The 22,243-nt window shown below is 45.5% G+C and overlaps 1 protein-coding gene across 2 annotated transcripts in view; it reads left to right on the forward strand.

Annotated features, from left to right (window-relative positions):
* Nucleotides 1–16,118, forward strand: part of LOC135378021 (iroquois-class homeodomain protein IRX-3-like) — a 74,515-nt gene extending 58,397 nt beyond the window's left edge. The window contains exons 1-5 of one of the 2 annotated variants that reach the window (XM_064610843.1): nucleotides 4,887–4,920; nucleotides 5,506–5,621; nucleotides 12,479–12,635; nucleotides 12,733–13,018; nucleotides 13,866–16,118. In XM_064610843.1, coding sequence (XP_064466913.1) covers nucleotides 5,569–5,621; nucleotides 12,479–12,635; nucleotides 12,733–13,018; nucleotides 13,866–14,686 — 1,317 coding nt within the window. In that variant the 5' untranslated portion in view covers nucleotides 4,887–4,920; nucleotides 5,506–5,568 and the 3' untranslated portion in view covers nucleotides 14,687–16,118. Of the gene's footprint in view, nucleotides 1–4,886; nucleotides 4,921–5,505; nucleotides 5,622–12,478; nucleotides 12,636–12,732; nucleotides 13,019–13,865 lie in introns of those variants that run through there. The other variant, XM_064610842.1, reaches the window with a different exon arrangement.
* The last annotated feature ends 6,125 nt before the right edge of the window (nucleotides 16,119–22,243 follow it).

Consider the following 22,243-nt stretch of genomic DNA (forward strand, 5'->3'; position numbering starts at 1 on the left):
CTTTAAGACAAATGTCGGCACCGTTCCCTGTGAAGTCGGCCCAGGACGCACGATACCCCCGAGCAACATGCTGCCAGGCAGGCAAAGCGCTCGGAAATAGCACGCTACCACCACCATCACGGTACGCTATTAATAGTCAAGGTGTTTTTGTCCCCTTTGGGCAGGGTTTGCAATGAACTTGAAGCAGTCCCCGCGAGACGCTACTCAACCTGCCTCTCCTATGTATTCTTTCCAATTCACGTAATTATACCATCGAGAAACCAGAAACGGAGGGCATGTATAAGGGGTGATTTGACTCGATAACGAACGTTCCTGGACTTACCTCGCGTTCATCGGCGCCCACAAATTGACAACGTAAGATAGCATCACATTATCCGTCGCAACAAGAAAACGTAGAACCCGGAGGAATCACAGATTCGTCCCACCGAAACGTCCGATCGGCCGATTAGGAAGAGCAAACGAAGCAGAACCGCCGCCAGTAACGAACCTTCGGACAAAAGCGCGATTACAAAATGATGGATTGTGGACTTGGAAGTAAAACTTCTTTTGAGGTCACAGACAAACTGGCGCAAGGTCCTGCCAACTTTGATTCCAGATTACACCTGAGAAGGGACAGAACATGTACATGTACTGAAACGTAGCTAAATAAGTGAAGGATTAGGGAACGAACTGTCAGCAAAACAGCTTCTTTGAAGTAATAGGACACTAGTAATGATGGCGCCCTCTCGGTATTTACTGTAAGCTGAACTGATATTGAAGCGAGTGTATTGTATGCGTGGTACAAATGATCGAAAAGTATGCACTCATCGCTCTAGTCTGTTCGCGAAGCCTTTACTAGATATCCCTCTTGGATCATCACCGGGATATTTATATTACAGATAAAAATAACCCGAAACTAGCCAACCGCACGGATGTTCCTTGTTTTGAAGAACATTAGATAATTCATTGGCTTGACGTCGCGAGACAGGTATGATCGTTTGCGACGCCACAGTGTCTGTGGATTGATTTTATTCGCCTGGAGGCCTTTTTGAAGGCGTAGAAAATTAGAGAAACAAATAAAAAAAATTACAGTACGCTTATTCTCTGTTTTCAACTGCCTACACAATCTTATGTCTGTACACTCCGTGACTGCGGCAGTTACGCTTTCAGCCATTGACGACAATAAATATGCGTTCGATAAATGTTACGAGACATACCATGATTCTTTTTATTTTCAACCGCCCCATTCCCACCTCTTAGGCCGTAAGTAATCTTCGACGAGCACTGTGATGAAAGTGAAAACATCCCGACGTGCCAGCAGCAGTGCATCACGCACGCTATAAGAGGACCCCGCTTTTTTTATCCGAACTGCCAGCCAAGAAGAGTAGACGACAAACTGTTTGAGAGCCATATGGCATCACCTCGAAACAGGTGACAATATCTGGCGACACTTTACTGCGATAATACAACTTTGGATGTGATATAAAACGCTGTCGAATGATACGCACACGATCCGCAGTTATCTCCAAAACAGGTTGCAGTTTTTTTGCCACCATTTTCATCTTGCTTACTACTTTGTTTGAGGCCCTTTCAACTAATGGACTCCGTGATAAGAACGTGAGTGCGAAGCCACGGGTCTGAAAAAAACAGAAAAAGAAAAGAAGAACGGGCGAGTGACTCTGTTTACGGCCTCTCGTCTTAAAACCTTTTTGTCGAGTCAGTGCCGGAGGCGTCCAGAATACGAATGGTGCATTATGAAAGAGGAAAGTAGAAATCTGGCGAGATCGATTGGTAAACGTCTATTGCGGCTCTTTTCGCCGCAAATTGAATAGTTCACAGATACCCTGTATCGTGCTCGACCTTGTCGCACTCGATAACAGAGCCAAGTGCGATGAGCCGCCTCGCGTACTGTCGCGTGTTTGACATTTCAGCACTATACCGATCACGGGCTCCTCATTGTTTTCGTCTTCTTATCTCCCAATACATCAGAGGCGACCACAAGGAATACAACTGTCCTCGCTCACGAACGAATTCATGTCCCACCATTCCTGTCGGTTTCTCGCAGTCCTTAATAAGTACATATTTGCAAGAACGCAGAGATAGTCTACCATTTCATCTTGTGTATAACAATTCTTCAGCATGCGGTTGTGACCAGCACGTGACATCATATGTATATGACAGGGAATGTGAAGTGAAATTCCAGGTGTTAGCGAAATGTGAGCAATCAACGGTTCGGATGTTCAATGTGTCGGAAAAAGGTCATGTCCTGTCTGGTTCCTACAAGCACGCTTCCTTGTTGCTGTATACTGATCACTTTTCGCGAAATGGTCAGGGGAGTAGCCCGTCACACTTAATACAATCTCTGCTAATTGTTGTGCTAGGCTGTAGTACACTTTTCCGGGGGCGACACTCGTAGCGAGACCTAAAAACCGCTAAAAGTGAGCAAGACTCGTAAATCACCCCTCAGACGCAATAAAGCAGTGGAGTCGCCAGTATTCTTGTCGCCAGGTAGACCACGTGATCTGCGTTGACCAATGGTGGGAGCCTGTAAAATACCGGCGAAGCAGGCTGTAACAGATGCGCTGCCGCGATAGGGAGGAACTTTGGTTTCTTTGCTATCTTTATGTCCCCACTTATTTCCGTTTTGCTGCTCTTTCTGATGCGTAGAAAAACTCTGATAAAGTGCACTTAGTAGGACACTTGGGATTGGGAAATGCGTAGGGACAATAACTGTGATCCACGTGAAATATCTCCTGAAATAAGAGCGAAACGAATGTTGCCATATCTTCTTTTAAGGGGCATGACGTGTGACATATTTCAGGACCGTTCGTACCCGCACGTCTCCCCCATAAGTTCTCCAGCCTATCAGTGGCTCACGAAAAGCTGGTGCTCACCAGTGTCTAAGACTTAAGTGGCCGCAGAAGGAACTGTTCTATACCTGGGGGAATCCAATGACGAGCGGCCTTTTTGTCGATATCTTCAGTTTCCCGTAAACTTATCGAAGCACTGCCCCTTGGTGTAGAGCAAGAACTAATGCATTGAGGGTGATATAGGGTGATACCGTTTGCCTCGAACGTTTTTGTCAGTTGTACATGGTTAGCAGTTCATCTGTCTTCGAGTGAGCCAGTGTAGGAAATGAGGTCCAACGTGTCTTAGACGCACGGACGTTATCACCATAGGGTTCACGATTACTATATCTGCACTATACGCTTCTAGTCGTGTTTTCCTTCCTGGAGGCCAAGCTTTCTCGGTACGTTTTATGATAAAGGGAAAAAGGTTCTGTAGCACACTTGTAAGCCCCAAACGCAACGATAAGGTATCTCCAACATTAAGGATACGCGCTAAAGGAAAAAATAGACATATTAATACGCCGTACTATGGTGCATAAAATGCAACGGCATATGTTAATCTGTTCCCATTCTTATTTTGCTATACGTGGTGCACATTTACACCGCAGTGGCTACATGTTTTGGTCGCTTACTCTGCGTGAACATTGAATATCAGGTTATTACGTGTTAGTGCTTCTGACACACGCCGGTAAGGAGAGATTTGATCTACACATGTGATGCCCCGAGCTGAGGGAAGACTATTCTGTGGGAGAAGGCATTGTCATGCAATACTGGGAGCCTTTGGAAGAGCTCTGTGCGTGGAGAAAGACGAAGAAAAATTGGTGGCGGATATTGATGGGATATTGGGCTCATCGCACAAGCCTGGTGGCAGTCTTGAGCTTTCCGTTGTGCCATTGCGCAGGCGTACACGGCGTATACAGTTGACAGCTACAAGGGAACGTTTTTACATCGAGCGCCTTCGTGCGTGTGCATGTAGTATGCAAACAGGGAAGGACTAGCACACATGCAATTCCTTACAACACAAGGATGTACTCGTGTCCGTATAACAAGGTGTTCTTTCACGCACGAACTCCATGGGCCGGAGGCGACAGCCCTTTCACCACTATCATTGTGTCGAGCCTGCGGACTGCGATTCTAATCGGTCGCATTTGGGCCTTCAATTGACATCTTTCGTGAGCAGACAGAACCGGGCCGCACCAAAGCAGATCAAGCCCACTGTGGCACACTTACTAACACGCTCGCATTTTCAGCGCGCATGTAGTCAGCACGGCGATCTTTTAATTTTCGCTTTCGTAAAACAAGGTTGCACGTTGTTAAGAAAGTCTGCTCTGAGTGCGTGTAGACACACACACACACGCATACACGAAATAGTTGCGTACTTTGCAACGCAGTTACTTGAAAACAGGAACCAAATTTGCCCCTTTTACTGTGCCAAAATTTTGCTTGTAGTAGAACTATCTGAAGCTTATCTGTGTTGTTCTAAAAGCGCAGAGTGTTTGAAGATAACAATTTCTCACTGGCCTGCGTAAGACAAAAAAAGAAAAAGAAGAAGAAAAAAGAGGAAGGAGAAAGCAAGAGAGAAAGGAAATACATGGAAGTTGGCTGCTGCACATTACAAACTTAGTTAAGCTAACGGTTATGTACATTCACCGCGAAATGGCCCTCCAACATGCTAATGGGGTCGGGCGCCACATGTTAACGCCTTCATCGGCAAACACGCTCATGTCCACGCTCTGCATGCTGACTGCGAGACTTCAAGTATCTAGGCTAGAGGTGTAACGGGAGAAGTTAACGCTTTATAGAAACCCGCCGATTGTCACAGTAACGGATTCCTCCTTGCCTGTGGCTTTCTATAGACAGAGTCTGCTTCGCTGCTGCGGGCGCTTCCTTTCACGAGATTTAAGAAGTAGGAAGATAAGATGCGTAAAGAACTACTTTTCCGTGCACGCTGTGTCGTTTCACATTTTGCTTCGCCCTGGAGTCAAAGCGTCTCGGAATGCTAATTTTTGTATCGGGGAGTCTTGTTGTACAGCACCGTGGGGAGAGCTACAGGCAGTCGGCAGTGACGAGCTCAATTTTATTTTTCCAAGAAGTGAGTTGATGTCTTCAGCCTGATTCACTCCAGTAATGAAGGCGCCGCTGTAAGCACTGGAGATGGCGTATTCCAGTAGTGGGCTGTATTTCTCGATATTTTCTTACACACGTCAGCTGAATACTTCATTTCGCATGGGGCTTTCAACTGAACTGTATAGAATTAGTACGGTTTATCTTGTTGCAGCATTCAAAACTCATTTGTATGCGTGCCTGGTGTGTTCTTTGTTTCGGTCACTTTGACACATCCCAGTTGTTGTTTCCATTTCTCTTTTCTGTTTCGAGAGGTCGTGTTACTCGTTTGCTCCCGTGGGTATACACATAGAATCCAAATGAGAGCCGTAATGTAGCCAGGGAACTGCCTTCCATATAATTCGTTTCTCCTCGAAGAAGTAAAGGGACTGCTTCGTAAGAAGTGCTCGGGTTAAGCTGCTTCCAAGCTGCTTGGTATGATGCGTAGTGGCCGCAAAACAAGTGTGGCATAAAAGACGTTAGATGCTGTGGGTGGGCCTTGCTCCTCTCCTATAGTGTCGGATATCAAACAGTTTCGAGGATGATTTAACATGATGTATGATTGTCGTTTCAGGCAAACGGCTTCGACATCAAGGAAAACTTGGAAGCCTGGCGAAATCTCCCATATGCAGCGTCCATGTACTACCCGTACGACTCAGCCGCCATAGCGGGGTATCCCTTTGCCAATGGGTAAGTTACTCCTCTGTCATGCCATGCATGTATAGGGGCCCGGGGCGGTTATCAAACGCGTCAGGTGTGTGCTAAGCTCAACGTAATCGTGTTGTCTGCGGTCATGCTGTCCAATCAAGAAATTGTGAACCCATCAGCGCGTTACGAAGTTGTTTTCGCTACAGACTTCCCTTTTTTGTGTGTTCCACAACTGTCCTTGCCTTTTGCATCAAACCGGTCTGTGGCAGGAAGAACTCTATGCTTCAGGACAACCTAGTGCATGTGTAATGACAAACACGTATTTCGCGTGCTCATCCAGCGTCCGGTTTCCAGTTGAGTTCGCAGTTTCGAAAATTGTCGGGTATCGCTTACGGGAGTTAAAATAAAGTACATCCGGTGAAAAGGCGTACAGGAGGGGAGGGAAGTAACCAAATTGGCCTGAAAGGAAATACGTCCCCCGAATAACCGCGCGCACGCACAAGTGTACGTGGCAATCTACGCGTTGGTGTGTGTTGCAAGTTGTGCACACATTGATACACTCGTATCACGCAAGCCCGCAACGCCAAAGCATTCTGAAGGCCCGTATGTGTGCGCAGAAATATATGTGAGTACAAGGCGTTTGCACAATCGTGTAGTGCGAGCTTTGAATGCATTTGTGACCGGCTCACGCCTCGAAGGCTCCAGCTATCGCTTTTCCACGTCCCAGTGAGTTTGCCGTGCATAAGCACCTATTCTATTTGGGTGCACAGACCCGCCATGAGGACAGATCTTAAAAGTCGAACACAGTATTTCGTGCGCGAAACAAAATACGGTATGGGGGGATGACGTTCAATAATAATACTAATTAAAAAAAAAAAAAACGCTATGTACGCGTACGCATTTTAGTATACGTAGACGACGCTTCTTCGTTCTTTTCTCATTTTATATGGGTCGGTGGCGCCCGCACTCGTAGGAAAACCATAGTTGAAAGACGTTCGTTCAAATTACGTATTGTGAATGTGCCATGTTATAATAATAATAATAATGTGTTTTATGGGTGCCCAAGACCGGTCGTGACGACCAATCAACTGCAATGACTGCAATGAAGTGACACACAGACAGATGGATACGCATGGCAATCAATAGCCTGCTTGGATGATACATAATATGCTCCAACGGCAAGGGATTCCTTCCTTCATAGAAACAAGGGACGCTTACGATGCAGAAGGTCGCGACGCACACCTTCTATATGGCTGCTTTGCATGTAAAAACACGCGGAGGTACATGACAAGTATCATAGTGGAAGACGCCTGGACAGTCCGCCTGCGGGACCCAGACTTGCGAGTCCACTATTCTAATATACACGAGCGCGGAGAACAAAAGAAACAGGCGTGGCGAGATGAGCCTGAGTTATGGAATATTCTTGTAGAGTCCGGCTTTGATCTTTCTTTCCATATAGGAACATAAACATTCATGAAGACGCGCGGGGAGTTTCACTGAATTCAAAAAGCCACGCCGCCGACACGCCGACCCAGAAGGAAAAAAAAGTCTAGAAAAGAAGTCTCTGCATCGGCTCGCCTCGTTTGGAATGCTGGGGGATATTCTACCCATGGTGTTTGTAGTACGTGCAAAGTCGAATAGGTTGAGAAGCCGACTTTTAGAAAAGGAGTCGTGGCTGGTTCCGCGTCTCGGTGCGCGATCTCTATCTGCCGATTGTCTTAGAGTAAGGAGGGAAGCGTGATAACAAAGAAGTTGTCAACACAAGCTTCTTGTTGCGAGCGAAATGCTGTCACGACCCTACATCTGTTCAGCTATTCAGTCCACACAGGGTTGTCAGACGACCTTTGCATAAAACATGCACTCGCGTCAATGGAGCTCAATTCTAACAAAAGAAGGCACCTGGTGTGTTTCCAGGCGTCTGCAGATTGGTGCGTTGGAGAAATCGGTTAACCCCTTTTCTAGAGGAGAAAACGCAACAAAGCTCGAAATATATCAAAGCGTCATATCCCACATAATCCGATCTCGCTTACAAATGTACTAACTCTCGCTCGAGCACTTGAAAGTGCGAGACCAGTCCTCGGATTCACTCCCTGAGATTCCCCGACCACTTCACAAATCGCGGTTATACAGAAAGCGATTCCCTTTCTCTGGGGCGCGTTACAACGGGGAGGGCCGTCTCTCAAGCCCATGCAGAAACTTCTTCTATGTTCAAGGATATTTCGTGCTTTCATGTTTGTATACACGTATCTCTAGTGGTACCCATGAAGCCCTCTTCCTAACAAGCTTTGGAAACGGGCGTATTTTCTTTTTTCCTTTAGAGTGCGACAAATTCGCATTTAGCATGCATTCACTTTACATGTCCGAGGCTGTTTCCTTCCCTGCCATTTTTCTAATGAACAGGAAGCAGACGCCCTTTACAGAACAAAGCGAATTCGCCTTGTTGGATACGAAAGAGCTTGTAGAGCATTCACAAAACAGGCAACATGAAAACATTGTAACATGCAAAATCCGACAAGGATTTCAACATCTACTGTAAAGTGATGCCATGTGATGCGAGCACTGTTTTCTGGTTATAGATCCGTTTCTATTTTAGATGCAGTAGCATGTCGGTCCTGATGGGCGTTAGTTGAAATCAGTTCAATAGTGCAAGAATGTGAAGAGCGTGTCGGTTAACACTGAACATGGTTTCGAACGCACAAAACAGGGACGAACGCTGTCCGTGTCCGTCCCTGCTTCTATGCGCTCTTCCCATGTTCAGTTCAGTAGTGAACGTTCTGTAGAACTGCATCAGAATAGAATTGTGTATGCACTCAGATATGGCTAGCTCAGGATTCAAGCGTGCACCGATGTAAAATATGAGCGGAGGTGGGTGTATCATCAGAAATGTTCCTTCCCACGTTGGGCACCGCCACGAGGCAATCGCAACAAGGGACCGCACCAAGCAATCATGTAAGAGGCGAAAGAAGGTAAAGATGAACGGAGTTCACCTCCACTGCAGCAATCAACGCTTCTGTCGACTCCCCATCTGCGGAACTCAAAATCAATGAAGGAATTGCCCTCCGCGGAGAGCAGACTAAGTGCAATCGATGGGGCCTCTTTCATCAAGTGACCCCCCTCCCGACCCGCTCCGGAGTTAACCGATGTGGCATATTAGTGTAACCTCCGTTGCCATTGATCGAGAGAGCTCCGTTTGCTCTATAAATATAGATCCGCTTCAATCAGCTCCCTCTCAGGTCTGATGAGAATGGCTTCCGAAAACGCAAGTGTGATTTATAGATGCCGGGAAGAAAGAGGCGGCGGCCAGACTCCAGTCAGAGCACAGCTTGGGCATTTAGCTCGCAATTAGAGCAACCTGTTACTGCAGTGGGAAAGAAAAACGACGTGGGACGACATAATCACCGTGCCTGATATCGTTTAAATTCATAGCGCGCATTTTTTATGGTTCTTTTCTGGCAGGTCGGAGACGAACAGTGACGAGATCCTACTTTATGAATCATTTTAGGCGCGCCATAAATTTCACGCAGCCGTCTAGGCTCATGGGAGATCACTTAATGGCTTTTGGTTTGACCTGGACGTGTCAAAACGTAAACCACTATACGATACTCGCATCAGACACTGGAGAATTGCCGATGCTTGCAGTATTTGTAAGGGAAGCCACTGGCAGATCGCATCTGTGCAAACCTTCCGTATCTGTGTGTGTGTGTCATCTTTGGTGCTTTTCTTTTTTACATTGGTGTTCAGCATACGTTATTCCTATCCTTATCTGATCGCCTTTGCTGTTCGGTACAAGGCGTTTGTCGTGTCGAACAAGTTTAATGAGGGCAGTTTTCTTTATTCCGCCATCAGGCTAGCACTCAGCCTACTTCTCTCTTTCGTGATACTGCTCGTAACCCCTCAGGGAAAGTGGACGGTCCTTCGGGGCTTTACTTCGACGGTGTGACATTCAGTTATTCAACTCCACTGTAGTGTAATACCGGCTAGGCCATACCTAATAGAAGAAATTCTGACAGTATGAGAAGAAATGCGCATCAAGCATGCCAGGCGCCGGTAGCGAGACAGTTTTTAGTTTTGGCTCGAAAGGAGTTTGTCAGGTATGACAAGCACGAACAGGAAATTGCTATAGGCAAGCGCTCGTCGTGTCAGAAGAGGTTAGTTAGTGAAAGAGCAGGTCTTATTAATTACGGCTTCCTTGCCGTTTTTCTTGTCTCAGAAAACAACGCTGCGTTTCCTTCTTCAGGTAAGGAATAATGTGGGCGTGTTATCATAGTTACCGCTCCAATGTGTACCCATAACCCGTTAGAGGCAGCGGACCAATAGCGGCAGGACGTAGATGATAAAAGGCGCTCAATCATGCGTAACGCATAAATATTCATCCAATGGGCGTCGCAGGCAAGCTCTCCGAGGCGCCGTGCGCGGTTGACGAAATTGAAAGGTTTACGTGGACTGACTATTAACGGACATGCACACTTCATTTGCAAGATTGCTCAATACCATATGCGCGCATGTACAGTGATTATGCAGTAGGACCCCTAAAAACGCAAAACGAACAGGAAAAAGAGACAAAAATGTAGGGGCGACGCTTATCAGGTCATGCAGGCTGTGTGTAGAGGGGTAGCCGCGCTTAAGCCGTAGCGGAGGGGTGTATATTGACGTCGGGGTTATACAATTCAACTTTCCCGTATACAACGGTGTAGTATTTTCGCTTTCCAACTGACTGTGCTGGGAAATGTTCTTTTTTTACCGGCCTTTTTCGTACATTACACATGTCGCTGCGGCTGTGTGCAGTTCCTTTCTCGCTGTCATGCACTCGGTGTAGAACACTTTGTCCTGACTTGAGAGTGCCGCTTTTCTTGCGGCAGAAACGCCGAATAAAAGCATACGTTTGGAGACAAAACGCATTTAACGCCAACATCTCCCGAGATTTTATCACGCGCGGAACTGAAACGAATGATCATTTTTCAGCATTAGACAAACGATTTCTCTAATGAGTGCCTCTCGTGTGGTCCCCACCCCGCACGGGGAGCGTCTGCTTCTGAGGTCCCGTGCGAATACCACTTAATAAACGACGAGATAATAGTGATTAAATTGTATGGCACCGAAGTCAGTTGTTAATGAGGTATGCGCGGTTCCGTGTTACATTTTTATTACGATGACTTCTTTGTCACACGTTAAGTCGTCAGTCCCAACACATCATTTGCACATAGTAACTGTATATCGAGGGATGTAATCCGTGCACTTCCTAAATGACTGTCTGTGAATGCCCGCTTTAATACTGTATGCTCCCATAGTATGTATATGCGTATAAGGCAGATTGCACATATAATCAATCACTAACAATACGAATAACCCTGAAGCTTCACTTGGTTGGTTAGGGTACATGGCTCTGGTCTAGACTCAACTTTCGACATTCTTCTAGTGTATAATCGAGAAAAAGTGATACTGATTTATAGATCAAGATATAAAAAAAATATGGAGATGTGAGACCCGACAAAGTCGGGTCAAAATGATACTCTTTGCTTACGTCCGTTGATCAAGACAGTTCTTCAGAATCCGAAGAAACACTTAGTCCACCTTACACGACAAGGTATGGACGCGTCACCAAACAAAGGATACCATTACATGCGTACGACCTCGTTTGACTTTGTTTCAAAGTACACACATTCCATAGCGACGCCTTGGTGAATGTCGTTCATTCATGGACAGGGGACGCTCTGGTCCATAAATGACTTTGTACTACATTGCTTTAAATGTATCCAATGTCTGCAATAGGAATTTTTTTGCGGTCATCATTTCCTTTGATTTTCACTTTGGGTTACTTCCACATTTCTTAGTTACTCACGCACACAGCCACACTCAAACACACGCTTACATTGTTGCTGTTTAGCATTTCCCTTCTACTGACCTCTTCAGATCAACTTTCTGCATTTCGAATTTAGTGTCTTAGTTTCGAATTTAGTTACTTCTTTGCACTAGTTCTCTTCATTTTCATATCACTGCATGTACTTTGTATGTACTGCATGTCACAATGCTATTCATGCTATGCTGTGCTATGTCATGTACTACGAACTTTGAACTCGAACTTTCTACTTCAATGTTAACAAATTCACAATGTGTTTAGAATCAGGAGATTCTACTACTTCCTTTGAGGGTGGATTATTAAACTCTCTTAAATCTAGGTTGTTCTGCAATTCAGGACAAAAGATGCTGCATGCTTCTGCCAAGGGCCCTGGCATGAATCATGTTCTCTTTTGTTTTTGTTTTTTTGTTTTTTATCCTGTTTCAGAACAGCTTCGATTATAAAATGTTAAATTTCTGCATTACCGCTATTGTAGCGTTTTATTTTTCCTCACTGTAATAACGAAATGAGGACATTTCATTTTTTGTTAGAAGTGGGCGTGTGAAAGCCAATCTGTTCAATTCGGCCTCATCGTCATTGTCATAGCCAGCAGTGGCGCCGCTACATGCTTATAAGCGCGCGCCACGTGCTGTTCTGAGTTCTTTCATCGTATGACGTTCATCATCATTCGTCGTTAGTCTGTTGGATCCTGTCTGTTGTCTGTTGTGTAGTTGGCAATACATAGTCTGTTGGATCCTCGCTTTAGCTCATTCGGCCCTTCATCACCCAAATTGCTAGGTATATCTTTCCAGTCATTTATTCATTGTATGTATCATACCAGAGTGCTAGTAAGCTGTCTGTGTGTTATCCAAATGCCGTATTCCTGAATCTTATTTTGAGTTTGGCAGATAGCCAGGGACATCGGGTCCATCACCAGCGTTAACACCTTCCTTCACCCTTTTCCCTTGGTCTATCTTGCCTCACACAATTGATTTCTTGTTCCCATCCCATCATTATCGTCATCATCGATACTCTTCGCTGACAAGATTTTGTCTTGTTGCAGATACGGCATGGATTTGAACGGCGCCCGACGCAAGAACGCCACCAGAGAGACAACGAGTACACTAAAGGCCTGGCTAAACGAGCACCGCAAGAACCCTTATCCAACCAAGGGCGAGAAGATTATGCTTGCCATAATTACCAAAATGACGCTGACACAGGTAATTTATGAAAACCCCCGATACAGCCTGCGTTTACCGCTATTGACAAGGGGATACATGTCAAGCAGAATTTCTTGAGGTATCGTTGGATTTTTAGGTGTCCACTTGGTTCGCGAACGCGCGACGTCGGCTCAAGAAAGAGAACAAGATGACATGGTCCCCGCGAAATCGATGCGACGACGACGACGATGCAGATGGGGACGACGTTCCCGCAACATCCCGCAACGACTCCAAAGACCCCCAGACGCCACGGCAAGACTCTTCCGAGGTTGCGTCTCGAGCTGCCGAGGAGCTTGCACGCCGGAATCACCATCTGATGACAGCTGCTGCTGGGGCGACCAACTTGTCCGATAGCAGAAAACGGTCACGGGATGAGTCAGACGGTAAGCTGTTGACATCAACTGTTTCTGGTGGCTGCATAACCTTGAAGCCACTTCCCCTCTTGGTAATAACCTGCCCTGACCTCAAGGATCAAGTTGAGTCAGTTCTGGTCGTGCCTTGTTTATTAACTTTCTGGTCTCGTACTTGTAACATACCTCTGTGGTACCTTCAGTGTCTATAATTCAGTTCCATCGAGAAGGGAACAATGGAGGTATTGTTTTTCTCCCCGACTGTGTATTGCACATCGCGCGAATGAAGATGGCAGCGTAGGGATGCTGATTACCCTCCTCCGCATCGAAGAGCAGCACGTCCGTGGGAGGAGAAATGGTGGGCGTGGAATGACAGGCCACGTGTGCCAAACACTTCTCCGCCCCGTAGAATCGACATCTTCCTCTGAGCGCGCTTTCATAGCATCGCAGCTTCAGTGACGCAATGCATCATTGGCAACAGTGAATGTGGAACAGCAGAATGTTTACCAACAATGGTGGAGGGATGTGCTCTTGAGGACTAAGTAAAAGTTAGGCTAAATTGCAAAGCCTGGTTCTCTCACCATGAACCAAAGGAGTACACTAGAAGTGTGTCTATACCAGAAGTTTGCAGAATCAGTTTAACGTTCCCCTCTTGACGTGGAAGAGAGCTGATTGCTCTCAAGCTGCCGGTATATTTATGCGTAGAAATGGCGTACGAGGTACCACGCTGTCGTTTTCGTTTTAGATTAATAGCCTGGAATGACGTCTATCAATATCGAACGCTGAATGTCTCGCTTTTATTATTATTACTGTATTCGCGCAAACACCAGCTCTTGTGCAGTAAGTACTAACGCGTTGCCATCTCTCTACTGATTTGCAGACCTGGTGGACGTAGACGATGATTCCCGCTCTTCCGATCTCAATGACCTCAGACGAAGTTCAGGAGGCAACTCTTCTGAAGAGCCTCGCCATAGCCTTCACCACACGCCTGGTGGGACGGCCAGTGGAGGCGGTGGGAATCTCTCGGACGCTTCGCTTTCCGATTCCGATGCGTCGTCGCGAACACCTGCAACATCACCAGCCCCAAATGGACACTCAAGTACAGACGTGTCGTCCTCTTCGGCGCCGAAGCCTCGCATCTGGTCTATCGTGGACACTGCAACGTCGGGTAGCCCCAGTACAGCCGCAGGCATGCTCCCACCTCAAGCTTCCTCGCCTGCTGCCACGGCTGCTGCTCGAATGGCTTCTCTTCAACGTTCTGCTCGACTCGAGTACTTGTCACCGTACCACAAAGCAGCGGGGGCCTGGTATGCTAGTCCATTAGGAGGCCTGGGTGCCGCTGGCGGCTCCTTCCCACTCTCCACCGTCTACAGTGTGCCCACCATCATGTCCCCGGCGGCAGGGCTCGCGCCGGTAACCGCCGGCTCCCCCTTGACGGACTCCACAACGGCCGCGTCCCTGAGTCGGTTACGAACTGCCGCCGTTTTCTCTGCCGCTGGAGACATGGTCCTGTCAAAATCTGCGCCCACGTCGTCACCCGCTGGTGGTCCTTCCGGAGTTTTTAACCTGAGCCGACTAGCGTCGGCGGCTGGATCAGCAAGTCAACCACCAAGGACATCCTCCTCAGCGGCTGTGGCTGCTAGCAGCAGCCCCCCAAGCAGTTTGGCTTCCAGCGGATCACAGCAACAAAGTCCGTCGTGAAAGTGCGTGATTTTTGAAAAACAGTGTGGAACTGACCGTGAACACTCACTGTGGAATGTGGCGAATGAACAGTGTGCATGCTGTTAGTCAGGACGCTCCCCTACCCTGAGTAGAAAAGCCTCTCGGCCAACGTAAGGCAGCACGCCAGGTACGAGCTCCTGTAACGAAAGCTTTCCTCGCGAAGGCAACGATGTTCGATATGCAACCTAACGGTTGTCAACCGCAGCGACGGGGTTTCTGAACGGGAACGCGCAATAACGACGTAGACTGGGCTATGACGCTGCCGAAACTCATACGTTTTATTTATTACACACATTCACTATCAGCACAGTTTATCAGCGTGCGCCCATTTAGGAAAGTTTGCGTCTCATTATCACCGATGCTGTCACGAGTGGTCGGGGCAGCTTCATTATGACATTGCTTCGCTTGTAAATATAACAGTTTCCCCCATGTAAAAAAAAAAAAAAAAAACCACTTACCAGTTGCACCCTGTGTGAGCAATCTATAGGATTTGTAGGGGGCTGTCATAAATTATTGGGTGATAAACGGGACACCGCATTTTATTTCCTCTGACGTCCGGAAGGAAGAGAGTATTGATCGGTGCTCTCCTTGCATCACAATTGGTGCAGTCCACGGCGTCATAGACCTGAAAAGTGAAAGGTTGGTTCATTCAAAGTCTGACAAATTCGTGACAGTCACAAGAAGCAAGGAAACAACTGGTACTGAACCAGGCTTGGCGCACTGAGGAACCCTTTCACAGCGACACGCGGGGGGGGGGGGGGGGACGAGCGGTCACCCGCGTTGGCCGCTTTTCCGTGTCACAGAAGATCCGCTGTCCTCGGTCCTTATGGTTGGGTTCCCGTATCAATTACATGTATATGCAGAAATACGGCTCCGGTGCTCCTTTCATACCGATCTTTCCAGTGTAAAAAGAAAAAAAGGAAATGTCGAGGAAAATTGTGATGGTCACTGTGTAAATGAACAGGAACTGCACTTTAGGCAGGTGTTTCGGTGGTTCTGCCACATTTATGGGAACATAGCTTTGCAACTGATGCTCGAAATTTTTATCGTGGATCTGCAGCTGTGCATTTCGCTCGATTTGTACAGTGTGACAGTCATATCATCTGAGAAAAGCTTACTCCAGGCAAGTCAATGTTGATTCTTTTGTTCATAAATTCAGAGAGGTGTCAGTGTACAAATTTTGCTTGCTGTTCCTAAACAAATGAAACATTAGTGTTGCTTGGCCTTGTTGTTAGAATAAAGTTGCCATATTGTGACCTGGTTCTCATCTTAGTCATGCTTTCTAATTTGTGAAGAGCGGCAATCTAATCTACTGGTGCAATCCTGTGGGGTTTGAACACTGTCTTTTCTGGTGTCGAAATGTGAGCTGTTAAATTAAAGATATCAAATAAAGGTATTAAATGTGAAATGATATCGAAACACCAAGGGACTGAACTAAATTAAACGCTTTAAAAATGCCATTAAAATTATGAAGCACCGAGCATAATTATTGAGCACCGTAACAACAAAAAACCGGTACAACGACCCATAGATGGGATGGGTGAAAACTTTGTATATTTCCTTTTACGACAGGTAAATACAGCTATGAACTACCATATCTTAATAACATATCTGCAGGGATGCAACAATGTACACTGTATAACTGAAACTGATAAAATTAAGCGTAGCAGATGCGTAGCAGATGCGTAACGAGTAAAGTGCATTTGTTTTGCACGTTTTTGCTCGCTCTGTTAGCTCAATGCAGCATGTTGTCTCAATGCTCATGAGACTGGGTGTGTATTTCCGCCGAGTACCACGTGTTGGATTAAAGCAGCGTCATGAGAGAATAATCTGTGCACATGGTTGTCTTTTTTTCTTTTTCTTGGAGCTCTAATATGGTGGTTCCGCAACGACAAGATGGTATTATTGTAACAAGGAAGCGTTAATGTTGTGCACACAGAGCTCTTGTATCTGAATTCTGGTCATTTACGCCAGTATTTCCAAAGTATTTCCGATAGAGATACGTAGAAACACTTGAAGGGAAGTTGCGTGGAGGCTGTTCGCTCCCACAACCTCCTGCAATAGCCTACATATTAGAAATCACCCCGAATAGTCGTGCACCAAATGATGATGATGGTTTCCCCAAAAGGAAAATGTCACGTGTCCAGGTTTCGATTTCCCCGAATTTCCCCGTTTGGCTTGCACATAACGCTGAAAACAGTTGCTGCAAGGCAACGACAAACCCATATGTCTGTAATGATAATTCATGGTTTACGTCGCGAGACAAACATGACCATGAGCGATGCCACAGTGGGCGGTCTCTGGGTTAATTTTGCCCACCTGAGGGTTCGTTAAGGTGCACCGAAATCTTAGCACACGGCACACCGTACTGTAAACGTATTTTTATTCGCGATGTAGTAATTTTCGCGAATCGCGCATTCAGTCATTGGCGAAATTATTCGCGAGTATTTAATTTCGCGATTCCAGGGCTGCTTCCGTTAGCGGTATAAACATCAAGCTGTGTTCGCGAGTACAATTTTTCGCGATTTTTCAGCGGTCGCGAAATTCGCGAAAATTAATACATCGCGAATAAAAATACGTTTACAGTATTTAACGTCCCTCCCGGAAGACGGAGTGTCTAAGCAACTTGACCCCTTCCACCAAGATGCTGGCATTGTCCCCTTCCACCAAGTTGCTGGCATCCTTGGGATCAGTATAGGGGGACACGCTGCTCACTGATCCACTGAGACCGGTGAGCCCATGTCTATACGCTATGCAAGTAGGGCAGCTGTCCGCGCAGCTCCCCAGTTACCCTCTCTCCCCTATTGGCAGTGGGGGCGAACTCATTGGACCGTCTCCAAAATAAGGTGGTAGCAGCTCCGGGTTAGGAGCACGTGCACACTAAACGTTTTGCACCCTTTTGAGTGTAAGGTGGGTATACCATAACTCACACCCCTTTAAGTGTTAAAATTTGTAGGTGTAATGAAATACACCTACCTCTCAGGGTGTATTTCACACACACACACATACACACACCTCTGAAAGGGTGTAACATCTACTTAGCGGGTGTGCGGCTCGTTGGTCTACACTGGTAATTGGACGACACCCTATAACTGAAACTGATTCAATTTTCGGTGTGGCGTAACGTGTGCAGCTTTGCTTTCATAGTGAGGGTATCATGCATATCAGCCAAAGTAAATGCAAAACATGAACATGTAATGCATGGTGTTCTCCCAATATAGCAATTACGAAATGGTGCCGTATTGGACCAATATACGGTCTGATATACGGATAAGGATATACAGGCTTCAATTTAGAGATACATTTGAAACATCACATAAATGGGATAACGAACCAAAAGCTCACTTCCTTTCTAAGAGCAAAACAGATACTATGTACATTGCCTGTCTTGCGAGCGACTGCAAATTCGATAGCCCTGCTCGCATTCCAGTCAAAAACAAGGGTGAGATGTCTAAATTTACTTTGATTATGCACACAAAAAACACTGAATTGAGGAATTGCTTGGTGTATCAACTCATCATCAAGATAACGTTTGTGTTTCTTACTTGTTTTGGTATGAGGGAAAATTAAGACTCAGTGTACACGGCATTCATATTCCATGACAATGTTAAACATTTTACAATAAGGCAAAACACCCTTAAACCATTGCACCCTTATTACACCCTTTCTACACCCTTAACACACCAATGTAGGTGTGCACCCAATTCACACCCATCCATGAGAGGATCAGCCTCGAAGGGGTGTAATATGAGTGTGATCTGGGTGTATATTGCAAAATACACCCCTATTACACTAACATAGGTGTAAAAAGTTTAATGTGTGGTTTCTTCCGCGAACTCAAGCAGAGTACCATGCATGTCGGTCTATGAATACCCCATTATTGCTGCCTCGTAATTGTCTGCTGCCTCGTACAGACACCTCGTCACGTGGTTTCCTCAAGCTTTACCCTCCCAAATGCGCAGAGACAAACTGTCGTAGCGTAATTACAGCATATGGTTTGTGACGGTGTGGACCCTGGGATCGCTTGAAGAGGTATCGTATAACACGCGGCTATCATACTTCTCCTGTGCATCGAAAGATATTAACCCATTGATGTCCGTAATTGGTAATGACGTTTTGCACGAAAATCGTCGAAGAACTTATGCGGTGGAAAGTCCATGGCACAGACGTGAAGCGCAGCGTGACGAATGACTCTCGTAAGGCAGCCTACAGCTATTTCGTTAAGTGCTTCCTATAATGTTGCGTATACAAGCGGGCTTTCGCCTTCAGGTTTTTCCGATACATGCACAGCGACGCACATTCAGAGAGTCACGCGACGTGTACGTGTTTCTTTAAAACTGTATTATTTTCGTCGCCCATCATCGGAGCCCAGACTGAGGGGTCCCAGCCGCGGCACTCGTTTTTGCTATGTGCGGTTCTTTTTCTTTTTTTTTTCCTGGGAATTTTTCGCAAACAGTTTCCGATAAAAGTTTTGTACGAAGTCAGTCCCGGACGCGAGAACTTGGTATCGTGCCTCGACTAGAGAACATAAAACACACACACACTCACACAGAGAGAGAGAGAGACAGAATCTCCTGAGGTACAGCAGCGTCTGGAGAAGCAGCTATCTTTTCTGTTTTTTTTCTGTTCATGTTTATATGTTGCTCATTTTCCCAGACGACGAGTATTGGAATAGGTAGTCCTTTGACTTCGTCGGGACTAACAACTACATGTTTTCCATCTAATCTGGGAAGAACGATAACTGGCATGACACTGCTTGAAAAACTGCTTAGCATCAAAAAGTGACAGTATTTTTCAAACGTTTTATTGCTACACAGCTTGTACACAACGGAAATTCGGCTATAAAGTATTAAACAATTAGGATTGCTCATACAAAGTAGGGGTACAAACTCAATTAAGCACAACAGCAGGTGTGTGAGCATGCCAGTACTTGACCATTTGCGTTCCATAATACTAGGACTTGTACGCTTACTACCTTTCACGAGATGTTCGTTCCCAAGCCGAATGCGGGCACATCTGGTGGCTGGCAGTTCGGATGATTTATTCATGCGAGGAGTACCTTTCCTACATTGATTTGGTCTCAGGCACGTATACAAAGAAATAGGGTCGTAAAACCTCATATGGTCAAGCAACGTCCTTGGTACACCTTTGGCGTGTATAATGGCGCTAGTGAATTTCGCTCTATTTGCGTATTAGTATGCTCCGTTCAGCATGTACGACAACCACGTAGCCCAACTTTACGCCCTGGTTACCGCCTCACAAGGTTGTCCCTTTCGTTTTTACAATATTATCTACAACCAGAATTTTGCAAATCAGTCTAAATTATCCAGCGACTGATGCCTACGTGCCGGGAAAACATACTTGCGACGGTGCACTGATCAAGCGCTGAAAATATTACCAGTACAAAGAGAAAATAGAATCAGATAGGTTTTGAAATATCCCGGGTTAAAAAAATGTGAAAAAAACAAACAAACGAAAGACATGGGAACGGAAATGGAAGATGTCTGGATACTTAATTGTGTCTATTGCATTTGCATGGGTATAACTTGCAAGACAATAACTTTACATAGAAGGGATGACCATACATTGCAGCCTGAATTGTAATGAGGACAACAAATGAAAAAGCCCGGTCTTCGTTTCGTTTATGTATGGATATTTTATGCAGGGTGTTTATTTTTAGGCTTTACAAAATTTTTACAAAAAAGCTATCAGAGCAGCATAGATGTTGTTTTTGCAGTTGTGTTCTACGGCGAGGCGGACATCCTCTGGAAGAGAGTATGTAACTACCAGATGACTAATTTCCTGAAATTCATTAATTAACTTTTTAATTAGGGGATTTCGAGCAAAAGCGAGATGGCAGATTGAGACTATCCTCGTTGAACGCCATTCCACGTTTAAAAAATCCTGGAACTCGCACGTGCGTTAAAATATCCATCCCCGAATTTTGGTATGCAAATGAGCCGAAACCGAAAAAGCGCGCCTGAGGAGCGCATCACCCACGCCGACGGAGACTTATCTGGGTCGGAAAGCGGTTTATCAGGCCAGCTGAGCGGCATCTACTCCAATCATCTCCATTGCTCCAAAGCAGACTTGTACGTATTTGGAGTATTGTATTTAAAATACTGTATTTTAAACACAGTTTGCGGTATTTTGGTACTCTACTCAATACTTTGTTTTGTGTATTTGTACTCTATTTAAAATACATTTTATGGTATTTTCTACTCAATACTCTAATTACATATTTTGGCTCTCCCTCTCAAACTTCCTGTGTCTCGTCTTTCCATTATCTTGCTTGTTCAGTGGAAATTCCCTGAATCCCTCGGACTTGACCCGGACATTGGCCCTTCTTGAAAGTCTCCATTTAGAGATCTTGCTCCATATGTACTAATCCTGGGCGGGTGAGGTTCTATTATGTGTGCCATGACGTGGTAACGCCGAATTCTGACCTCGCCGAGCAGGGACCTGCTAGAAGTTTGATTTGTTCTGGGTCACATATACTTAGTGGAGTTATATGATATCTCTTTGTCATCTTTTTGGGGCTTGCGTTTAGATGACTCCTATCACACAGGGACGGCTTGCATAGTACGTTTTAGGTGATTCATGTCACATTGCGGCGACTCGCCGCATTGACCAGTGACTGGTGACTTTTTGCGTTCAACGATAAATATGTAGTATCTTAATTGTATTTCAAATACTCTTTTAAGTATTTCGTACTCTACCTTAATTACTTGAATTTCCATGTATTTATACTCTATCTTAATTACATTCTAACGTCAGCATTTATTATCTTATCTTAAATACATTTTTGAGCATCTTGTACATGTCTGCCCCAAAGCACGTGGCCCTCTGATGTGAAATGAGCGCTGTAAAAATTTGTTAAACGTGAAATAGCTTGCAACTATGATAGTCTCTCAATCTGCCATGTCGCTTTTGCCCGAAATCCCCTAATTAAAAAGTTAATTAATGAATTTTAGGTAATTAGTCATCTTGTAGTTACACACTTTTTTTGAGAGGATGTCCGCCTGGCCGTAGAACTCAACTGGAAAAACGGCATCTATGCTGCTCTCATATTTTTTTTAAATAAAAATTCTGCAAAGGCTAAAAATGTATATTAATTTTCTTATCACTTTAACGCTTCTAAAACCTCATCACTCGGCCGCTGTTACGATGTCTGAGCAAGTGTTAAGCGGTGTTGTATAAGTATAGTGATAGTCTATACGCCGACTTGCAAAACGTGTAGCGCCATCTGCAGGTGGCAGTTCGGACCCAAACCAAAGCTTCTCAGGCCGTCTCATGTCGTCTCATGACGGTCGGAGTCACCGTGAAAAATATTTCAATTAAATTCGCGGCCAATTGTTTATCATTGAATGCTGTAGCCAGGGGTGTAGCGGTCGTGACGTCACTATAAGCAGCTTCCTGTTATTGGTCTGCGAAACATCCAAGCCACCGATCCGAAATAAAACTTCCACATTACGTTTCATCATATCTCAAAACTGTACAGAATGCAAAACAATTTCATATTTTATAATATAATTG

This window comes from Ornithodoros turicata, chromosome 1 (assembly GCF_037126465.1).
Source record: "Ornithodoros turicata isolate Travis chromosome 1, ASM3712646v1, whole genome shotgun sequence".
Classification (NCBI taxonomy): Eukaryota; Metazoa; Arthropoda; class Arachnida; order Ixodida; family Argasidae; genus Ornithodoros; species Ornithodoros turicata.